This window comes from Mauremys reevesii, linkage group 23, assembly GCF_016161935.1.
Source record: "Mauremys reevesii isolate NIE-2019 linkage group 23, ASM1616193v1, whole genome shotgun sequence".
Lineage (NCBI taxonomy): Eukaryota > Metazoa > Chordata > Testudines > Geoemydidae > Mauremys > Mauremys reevesii.
Window position 1 is genome coordinate 11622396 of NC_052645.1, and position 10604 is coordinate 11632999.

The 10604-nt window shown below is 43.0% G+C and overlaps 1 protein-coding gene across 9 annotated transcripts in view; it reads left to right on the plus strand.

Annotated features, from left to right (window-relative positions):
• Nucleotides 1–3743, plus strand: part of LOC120389169 (lethal(3)malignant brain tumor-like protein 4) — a 72934-nt gene extending 69191 nt beyond the window's left edge. For 8 of the 9 annotated variants that reach the window (XM_039511502.1, XM_039511506.1, XM_039511508.1 and 5 more), the window contains one exon: nt 2119–3743. In XM_039511502.1, coding sequence (XP_039367436.1) covers nt 2119–2247 — 129 coding nt within the window. In that variant the 3' untranslated portion in view covers nt 2248–3743. The remainder of the gene's footprint in view (nt 1–2118) is intronic. The other variant, XR_005590791.1, reaches the window with a different exon arrangement.
• Nucleotides 3744–10604: the final 6861 nt, after the last annotated feature.

Sequence of the window (10604 nt, forward strand, 5' to 3'; positions counted from 1 at the left end):
AGCACCTTACAAACATTCCTGAATTAAGTTGCGTGACCCCCTAGGAGTTAGGGAGCATTGCTGCCATTCCCATGTTACAGTTGCAGATACTGAGGCACAGAGAGGTTAAGTGACTCACATAAGATCGCACAGTGTTTTTATGAATGGGGGAATAGAAATAAGATCTGGCTCCCAGTTCATAGAATCATAGAATCTCAGGGTTGGAAGGGAGCTCAGGAGGTATCTAGTCCAACCCCCTGCTCAAAGCAGGACCAATTCCCAACTAAATCATCCCAGCCAAGGCTTTGTCAAGCCTGACCTTAAAACCCCCAGTTCTTTGCCTTGCCCACATGACTGTCCAGTGTAATTAGACGGACCCACACTATTCAGCCAATTGTTAAAATCAATAGATTTCCAGTTAGAAAAAATCCTAGGAATGTAAGAATTGTCATCCTGGATCAGAAATGTGCCATGCCTAGTCCAGGACCCTATTTCTGACATTGGCCAGTGCCAGATGCTGCAGAACCCTGTAATGGACATCTGTGGAGTAGTTTGCTGTTGCAGGGTGGTCCCCCAGAGAGTCCTTTCAGGCCTTAATCACAGACCACAACCACTCCAGGCTTCCTTCACCACCATGCTTTGTTATGTTCTTTCAGCAGGCCACAGCCTTTAGTGTTTTATTTACATGTATTTGCATTCCATAGCCAGCTTCATTGCAGCCAGTCTTGCCTTCCTTCAGACTCCCTCCTCTCTTGCACTTCCTTCCTGTCTCTGTGTATAGTCCCACCTGCCAGGGCTGCTTCCCTTTCAATTAGCCCTTCAGCTGTAGCTCTACTCAGTTAATTGACACCCTCTGTCAACTACTTGTCATCCAATTAGGTCCCAGTTAATAGCAAATAATAGAATACCGGTGGGTATCAGAGTGATGGGATGTTGTTAGCTCCTGACTCAGCACACCTTGTCACACTTGCCTATAACGGAAATGCCTTCCTTGCCGCTATCAGTTAATATTTGGCTTATGCCCTGAAGCTCTGGGGGTCTATAGGAATTATAACTTTATCCTTTCTAGGATATTCTTGTTCTTGTTAATCCATGTAAATGTCTATTCCCTTTTTTTAAAAAAAAATTGCTAAGGTCTCAGTGATACCTAGTGGCAGTGAGTTCCGCAGCTTAAATATGTATTTCGTAAAAACACAAGAGGAGGGTTACCGTAATCAGTTTTAAATGTGCTTCCTTTCAGTTTAACTGGATGTTCCCTTGCACTTGTATTATGAAGGAGGGTAAACAGGAGCAGACATTTTTATCTTCACCGTACCATGCCTTGTTTTATATACCTCTCTCGTTTCTCCTTCCTAAACAAAAAAATCTCATTTTGTGCCTTTGAAACTGATTTTTCATGAATCTATTTTGTCTTCTGCTTACGTGGAGACTCTATATTTATGGGCAGAATTGTAGTTCTGAAAATAATCAAACATTTAAATTACAGGAAACTGTTTCTCAGCTATGAGATTTCAGCATCTGTGACCAAAGCATTCATGCAAATCTGCAGGTCAAAGATCCTTCACCTTTAAGTTTTGCCCTGGGCAGTTTTAATGGGACTCTGAGAAGCTCTATATAAAGTAGCAGAGTGTTGTATTACTCCAGCCCATGATTGGTGTGGTTTCTGAATAACACCCTACTAGAGATTTGCTTTCCATGATTTTTCAGGATTTTTTAGAGTCGAGTGTATGATTTTACTTTCTGACTAGTTTATAGGATCCTTGATTGCATCTGAATTTTAAAATAGAAGTAATCCTTAGGCCACAATATAGTTCCTAATGGACATAACCGACCATCACAACAGCCACTAACTGCACCCTTATCAGTAGTCTCAGCATAGGCACTTTCACTTCCAGAGATGGTCCCTCTGCATGAAGATTGAGTCAGGTTGAAAAGGGCAGCATGTGCGGGAAGCTTACCTTATGCATGTCTATCTGTGGATAGATACAGGAGTTCAAGGCTCAAGGCCTGTCACTCTGCTTTCTTTCATCAGCACCTAATACGTTAGTTTTATGTTCATTGAAAGCCGGGAGCTGGGGAGGGAACCATGGAAGTTTCCTGGCAGTAATCTTCATTTTGTACTGTTTCTCCATCATACAGCAGATAGATGGTGAAGCCTTCCTCCTCCTGAACCAGGCGGACATAGTTAAAATACTGAGCATTAAGCTGGGTCCTGCACTGAAAATCTACAATGCCATCCTCATGTTCAAATCCGCAGAAGAAGACTGAGGAGATCCCTCTTTGATGCAGGCCAGGAGGGGACAAAGAGGAACAGGGGGAACGCATCAGCAACCGAGTGCTTAGTGCCTGCTTTACACAGTGCTGAACAGACTGACTGGAACTTCTGTAAGCAGGGGCCTGATCACGTTTCAGACTGACTAAACGTGAAACCTGTTGAAAGGATATCGAAGATGTAAAAATCCTGCCCCAGCCTGGGATGGGGGGTGGTATCACTTCCAGGAAGAGGAGATGATTATATTTTCTAATTGAATTTGGTTTTGGTATATTGATCTCTTTTTAGGATCTAGAAGAAACCTCCCGTTATAAGGGGAATCCAGGGTGATATTATTAGAGGAGCTGCTATCTCAAGCAAAACCCTCTGAGCAAAATGACTGTTCTGTCTGACGATAGTGCCTGAAAGAGTCTGAATGATCACCAGCGTGTTCAATATATTCTATATGTTTAAAACTTGAGGGGGACAGTAGGAGAACAAAGGGGGGCGGGTTGCACTTCAAAGCAATGCACTTGAATTTCTCACCACTAGGAATCAACTACTGACCCTTTCTAGACTGGTTTTTAAATCCCACAGTTCATCTTCTTGCTCTTGGCTGCCAAATACTCTCAGCTAATGAGATGCCTGCAGACCAACAGAACCGCAGCATTGGGGGGTCAAAATGACTCCATCAAAGAGAGAGGTTATGTTATTTTTGGAGAGAGCTCTAAGATAGGCCTGTGATTGGAAGAAGTTCTGTTTTAAGACAGGCAGTGGTTGGGCAGAGATCTCCACTGAAGGAGTGGATACGCTAAAGCTGTTTAGAAAAATTATCCTAGCTCATGCATTCCCACGAGGGAAAGTTTTTGGACTATTGTCATCTCTATACCATGGAGATCTTACTGAGAAATGACATGGTAAAGAACATTCATGAATTTGATGGCCTCACTAAGACCCTCACCACTTTAAGAGCAGAACCATGTTTAAACAATCACGTTTAAACCCAGTTGTAGCTAGCATAGTTCTCCTCCCATTGTGAACAGGACCCCCTAACAATATTTGCTTTAGTTTTTAAACAGCAGGCACTGTGTTGAATGACTAAAGCTTGTCATGACACTGTCATGTCAGAGTTCCTCGGAGCATTCCAGCATCACTGCAGGCAGAATTGGCAGAGAAGGCTCCTTGGATGAGGCTGAGGATTTGAATGGAAAGGGAAAAGTGCCTTTTGCATGCAGGGATGAGATGAAGCTTCTGCCAAGAGAATGGGAAGAGAGCGAGGCAGCCATCTCTAGTTAAAATTCCCTACCCCCAATTTGCCAATGGCACCAGACATTCCCACGCTTTCTGAGCGTATTTGGGGAAGGCAGAGGTTCAAATAAGGGAACTAGTTTGTCCAGAATGAGACAGGTAGCAATTGTATCGGGAGAGACAAAGTGTGTAGCTATGTCCTTGTGCAATACATAACAATCCACACACTTTGGTACCAATAAAGTACTGGCAATATTTCCTGCTCTTCCAAAAGTCACAGTGTCATTTTTACAGGCAGAAGGCCCCTTGTGAGATGCCCAATATGTGACAATTACACACAATTATTAATACACTGAAAACTCCTTTCAATATAGTAAAACCTGGGGAAAGTGATCACTTCTTCCATCCCCAAGAGCTCTGTTCTGTGACCTCCCATGCCCTGGGGAGCATCATGGCTTCATCCCTGGCCAGCCTGTTCACTGGATAGTTGTATATTGGAAATCCGCTTGGGGATTTTGTGTGCATGTGGGAGAAGGGAGTGTTCAGAGGGATCCTCAGGAGCTTGGACACTATCTGTCTTCATAGAATCCCACCACTCAAGCCACGGTGTATGTGAGAGAGAGAGAGAGCACTTCTGGATGCTGTAGCCATGCTGATGTTACGTGGCTCATGCTTGCCATCAGTCAAGACCAATGCTGGATGAATTTCCCAGGGGACTGTACCGTGGGAAGATATGAACCGCCCTCAGACACCGCCAAAAACCTCCAGCTATTGTTCTTGGAGTCTATATCACCAGTGTCGCTGCCTTTGTTCTAGTCCCACACCTACCGCAAGAGCTAAGTTATGAACTACCAGCCTCTCTTTAAACACTTCGTACACAACTGTATGACACAAACATAAGAGCAATTGTTGGTCTTCCAGCTACACCATCGCCACACCCACGTTCCAGCTTTACCTTTCAGCTTCTGATAGCGAGGTCTCCGTAACCTTCGTCCAGTAAAAAGTCCTTTAAAATTGTAAATAGAGCAGAATCCAGGCTGCTGAATCTGTTCAGTGTAGGATTAATTTGTGGAGCAATATGTCTCTCAGCTTTCTATTTTTGTATAAGGAGTTAAGGAGTTTAAGCCTTCCACACCGAAGAGTTACTGAAAGTGAGCGGTGGGAGGGAGTCGCTATGATTAATCTGAAATATTAAATAACAGCTGGTGCGCTGCATACACCACTGCAGTAGGGTTTAGTAATTTAATGCAGCTTTATGGTGCTGGGTCAGATATGCACTTTATAAAATAAGTACATTTCCAATGTGATAACGGGATAATCACCAAAGAGCGCAATTTCATTATCATAGTCTAAACATACTGGTACTATATAAAGAAATGCTGTGGGGTGACTTAGACTATGGTGGGCTCCTTTTTTATGGTGAAACTTTTCATTTGATGGTAAACTTCACCCTAAGCAAAGGGTCCCTCTAATAGGAATCACAAGTAGCACGTCTCATGCACCGACACACTTCCCATTCTAATTGAGGCACAATTACTTAGTGATTAGAGCAGAGGAGTAGGAGACATGACTCCTGGATACAGGTCCTGGTTATTCCACTGACTTGCTTGTGTGATCTTCAGTGAGTCACTTCATCCCCGTGCCTCACCAGGCTCTGTAACCAGGATACAACTTACCCATCTGTGTAAAGTGCTTTGACATTGTCTGATGAATTGTGCTATGGGAGTGCAGTGTTTCACTATGTCTCTGATCCCAATAAGCAGGTCCTACTGAGTTTCCTGTTTGACTTCCTTCCCTAAGTTGGGACCCTCAGTGGGAACAGCAGATTGGCTCCTGGCAAAAAAGAAAGAAAGGAAAGAAAGAAAGAACATTGGTGAAACAAGCCATGAGGATTGCAGTCACGGGAATTATTCAGAGAGAAGTGAGATCTTTAGGGGCTTCCCAGCCAGCTGCATCAAAGAAGAGAATGTGTTCTTGTCTGGAATTTATTCAAGCAGAACAATAGCAGTAGCTTCCAGACAGGAAGAAGGAAGGGAACCATTTAGGGATAGAAGGAGGAGGAATATGCTTCTTGTGCCTATTTTTCTAATCTGGTAACTTTCTTCACAGAATAAGCAAGAACATGTGCATCTGTTATTAGCTCTATTCCTTCCACATATATAGCTATTTTTAATAAAAACAAACAACTTTACAATAACTAGTCACGGTTTCAAATCTTTTTGCCATCACATTTCCAATCATTTCATTGGAAAGCTAAAAAAATAACACACAAAGTTTTATTCAGCGTGCCGCCCAGCTCAGGTAGATGGACATGCACCAGCTCTGCTCAACCTAGCACACTTCAAATAGCAGCGTAGCCAGGGGTAGTACAAACAGCAACTTGGGGTAGGCCCCCTAAATACAAACCCACCCAAACCCTGGGGTACAAACTTGGGAGGTTACCCCGCAGCTACCCTGCTGTTTTTAGCACGCTAGCTCAAGTGGCATTAGTGCATGTTTGTCTGCCCAAGCTGGGACGCACACTTCCAGCTGCAATGCAAACGTATCGTTTGTAAATGCCAGTCAATATTTGTGTCTTTAATCAAGAGGTCTGAAAGCACATGTTTGAATTATATTTGTTTGTTAGTTTGAAACCTGCTCTTTAATTTCCTTTAAAGTAGAAAGCAAAAATATTTGGCTCTTGTCACTTGGTTTGAGGGTTTTCATGATCGGACTGGTAACATAAGCAAAAAAACCAGCTGTCTGCCTGGCTGAATTTCAGTCTTAAAAGACAAGAGCCATTTAAAAAAACAATCAAAGGATAAATCTATTACTTACCAACACAGCAATACAAAGCATGACACCTATTAGACATGGATCAGCAAGGCAACTGGAAAGTAGATGTTCTAAATGATTTTTGTTATATTTGTACAGTATGTTGTATTCCTATCCCCTTTTTAGAAATCCAAAATGTTCAGGTCTTTTCTTTTTAATCCCTCTTAGCAGGGAGACTTGTTTTCAAATTTCTGTCATCACAAATGAACATCCTTGTAAACTGATGGTAGCAAATTTCTGCTCTGGGTAATTAATCGCATTAGAGTTGGACAGAAGCAGTCGGCGCCACTGACAGCAAAATCATACAACCAAAGAAAAAGAATTCAGCCCAGGGGATAAGCCTGTTCCGCTGTAGAAGATTTCCTGCCTGCTACTTTTATGCCCTGTTAAGGGAATGATCCCACAGAAAGCTTTAATTTTTTTGACATTCTCTCCATCATGTGAGGAGCTAGTTTATTTTCAAACTTCTAGGACTTGAACTGGAAATATGAGCAAAATGGGGGAATTCACAGTGAGGTTTTCATTTCAGCGTTTGAAAGTTGTTTGCTATTTAATACTTTGCTATGCTAGTTGCCCCATGTTTGACATTGAGCTACCACTGATGCTTTCTTCTGGAAATGTGAATAAAATTAATATAATACTTGTTTCAGTGTGACTGATTCTTCCTGAGTTTACTGTAATAAGGATCTGACACACATGGGTGTTGGTAAGGAAGTGGGCTTCATTTCTTGCCTGCAGTCATATGAACTGAGTGAGGATGACAAAGGTGAGAATCTGCTGACTTGAGGAATTGTTTGTGTCCATAACCATACCTATGAAACTGCTTACAGCCAAAAAAAATTCCAGTATTTTTGCTTCTAATCTGAGTGTAGTTCAGTTGTGTATTAGTGCTCCAGGCGATTGTCACACAGGTCAGCTCCCATACAAATGGGAACTTGTATCAGCTGAGATTTTAGGCTCTTAATCTCAGAACATTTTGGAATTTTTGTTCTTGTGACAACTACAACCCCTAAAGTTTCTTTTCTTGCCACTCATCCCAATGCCATTCTGTACTATCCTCAAGAAGAGCTGTGATTGAAATACCTAGTTTGTAACAAATTAGAGAGGACATGTTAACATCAGCATGAATCTGTGCAAGGCCTGTTCATCTGAGGGTCTTTCTATTTGTACAGTTGTTTCTGCTTCCTTGGGGTCTGGCTGGACTCTGGTCACTTATTATCTGTATCACATAACTGATTTCAGTCAGCCCAGCCTGGCATTCATTCCTGTTGAGTTTAAAGTTCTCTTCTTTTGATATGTTGCAAACATTATGCAGCATGGTGGTGGTCACTCTCTTCCCAAATTAGCAGATCAACAATTAGTTCCACCCATCCAGATAGTCACTTCTTGTAGATGATGCTTTAATGTAGCTCAGGTGTGGAGACAAGCCCAAAGGGAAGTCATTTAAACTTATACCTACCGAAAGGGGGGAGTTGAAGGTGCAGACTTTTGACTTTCTCACTGAAGCTGGACCTGCCGAAACCCTTGTCGTGCACCCAAAACTAAAAACACTGGCATTTTGAAGTCTAGACATAACTCCCAGAACTGTTCCTATTGGGGTAAGGAGTCGTAGCGTTCACATTCAGTAACTTTATTCAGATATTTTGATCTGCACTAACCCTTGGCTTTTTTTCATTACAGCATCTAGATCATTTAGTCAGTGTCTGGTGTCTGTCCAGTAACATCTCATTTTGACACCCCCTCCCCCCAGTCAAATTGAGCTTTTGCTTTATTTCTCAGGGCTCTTGTATTTCTATGCTCTTGGCATTTTACATGCTGCACGTATTTTTGTCAGCACAATGAGCTTGGTATCAATATGTTGTGCTGTAACCTTAATATAGCTCATTCCATCAAAATCTTTGAGAATACCTTTGCCTCCGGTGCTGTAGACAAGCTTTACTCCCATTCACCCAAATGCAGACTGTTCAATTCAAGCACACGTGGAATTTTTTGTCCTATTCAAACTCTGAGTATCTCTTCTTATACAGATATAGGCACATCACTTATTTTGTGCCTGCTAAATGAAACAAGCTTTGTGTTTGATTTTAACAAGCTTGTGTTGGACTGGTTGATCGCTAATCAATCTAGGCCTGATTCTTACTTACAGGAAGGCTTCTGTATGCCTCTCTGGCAGTGTTTTGAATTGCAGCTCCCGTGTGTGAGGAGTCCCCTTGTTTTAAGCCGAAGATAAAACAGCAGTATGGGTGATATGGCGACATCATCTAGTTATCCTTTCGTATATAATATTACTGCTCTTTTGAACTTCATGTCCAGCACCATACTTCCTCACCGCTTTACAGATCACAGCTAGTTAAGTGGTCGTCAAACCTTCTGTCTCTGACTAAAAAAATTTAGATGTTCTGCCTGTCCTCAGTCTTCTGCCAAGCAGTGCAGTATTTATGCTTCTCTTCGGCTGCCCTGAGCTGACCCTGCTGTGAAATAGTAGATTGCATGAAAGGAAGGATACGGCTGGTTATGAGAGAAAATAGTACCCAGATTACTACCCACTAGCCTGCATCTCCAGGGGCCTGGAGATAATGTCCTTCTTTACAGGAATCCTATCCAGAGACCGAATGAAATACACTCTATCTGCTGAAACAGCCAGGAGTGGGGACACGAGTTGATGACTCATGTACTCAGAATTCCGGCTGGGAGTTATGTGCAGAAAGAGCCGGCTTGGTGCTGCTCTTAACTGGAAACACGCGCTCTTGGACTGTGTCATTTTGTGGAGCCTCGCCTGACTTTGATGGACCCTGCTGAATTGGTGAGTAATATGCAGGTATCCTAGATGCATGATGCTGGCTGAGCCTCACATCTTGGTAGCAGTAGTGCAAAGCTGTTACTGCATCCGTCCTCTGCTCCAGCCTTTGAATTGCCTGGTTTGCTGGTTGAATCCTCCTTTTTCTACCCTCACTTAGGCTACGTCTACATTACGCACCTTTTAGCGACACAGCTGTGCTGCTAAAAGATGCGCAGTCTGGCTGCTCTTTGTCGGCAGGAGAGAGCTCTCCCGCCCACACACAAAATTCCACCCCCAGCGAGCGGCGACAGCTTTGTCGGCAGGAGAGCTCTCACGCTGACAAAGCGCTTTTCACGGCAGCGCTTTACATTGGTAAAACTTTTGTCATTCGGGGGTGTGGGGGTTCACACCCCTGAACGAAAATTTTTTTGCCGACATAAGTCCAGTGTAGCCAAAGCCTGAGGTGTTAAACATCTGGATATTCTTGGACAGTTTCAGGCCATGCTTGGTGGAAACATAATCTTCTCTTTTCCCTTCTCTCTTTTTTTTTTTTTTTTCCTGCATGGTTCCTGGTTATGTGCTCACCTGGGTGTTTAAAAAAGTGATTTGTAAACCTGTTACAGCTTCTTAAGTGATCACAAGAAATCTACATATTTGGTACTTATGTATTGCAACTTCTAGGAGGGCAGTGTTCTCTAGTGGTTAGAACAGGGAAACACTTCCTAGCTTCTGCTCCGAGCCCTGCCGTTAACTCCCTTAGTAAGCTTGAGCAAGTCACTTCACCTCTCTGTGTGTCACTTTCCTCATCAGTACAAAGGAGGATCCCTACCTACCTCACAAGGGCCTGGGAGACTAGTTTGTAAAGTGCTTTGAGATCCTCCTAGGAAAGACACTATAGACTGTGCAAAGTATTGTACTAAGGCGCCAGCAGCCTGTGGTCACTACTTGGGAATGGTTTTACTGAGCCTTTGAGAGCTGAAGCAGCAGAGAGATGGAATCTGACAGAATTCTGCCCTAAAGGCCTGACGTGGCTGCAGTTGCTTACGACCAGTCTCAGTGGAAGAGCTGTGCCTAGCTAACATTGGTTTAGTTGGGAATGTGTAGGTGCATTCCTCCAGCTAGCAAATTCAGGGCATGGCGTGGAATCCAATCCTCTCACCCTGTTCCTCTTCTTTAAAGTTTCCAAAATGAGCTCTTGGGGCTGGTGGAACTATTGTCCTGGTCTCTTTCATCTTGATTTTTCTAGTCATTGCTGAGGGACAGGGTCCTGCAAAAATCCATCTGTTGCTGCAAGATCAAAAAGAAAGCAGGCACATAATTTTAAAAATAATAATGAAAACAAATGAATTGTTTCATCTCAAAACTGCCCGTGGACAACCCAGTTGTTGTTTGCACTCAGTTACACAAAAGTCCTTATTTCAGTTCTGGGAGGAGGTCTAGGTTTTAAGACTCTGGGCCAGCATCACTCTATTAAAGTCAGTTTACGCCAGCCAAGAATCTGCCCCTCTCTTTTTCTCTTAATAGGGAATTCAC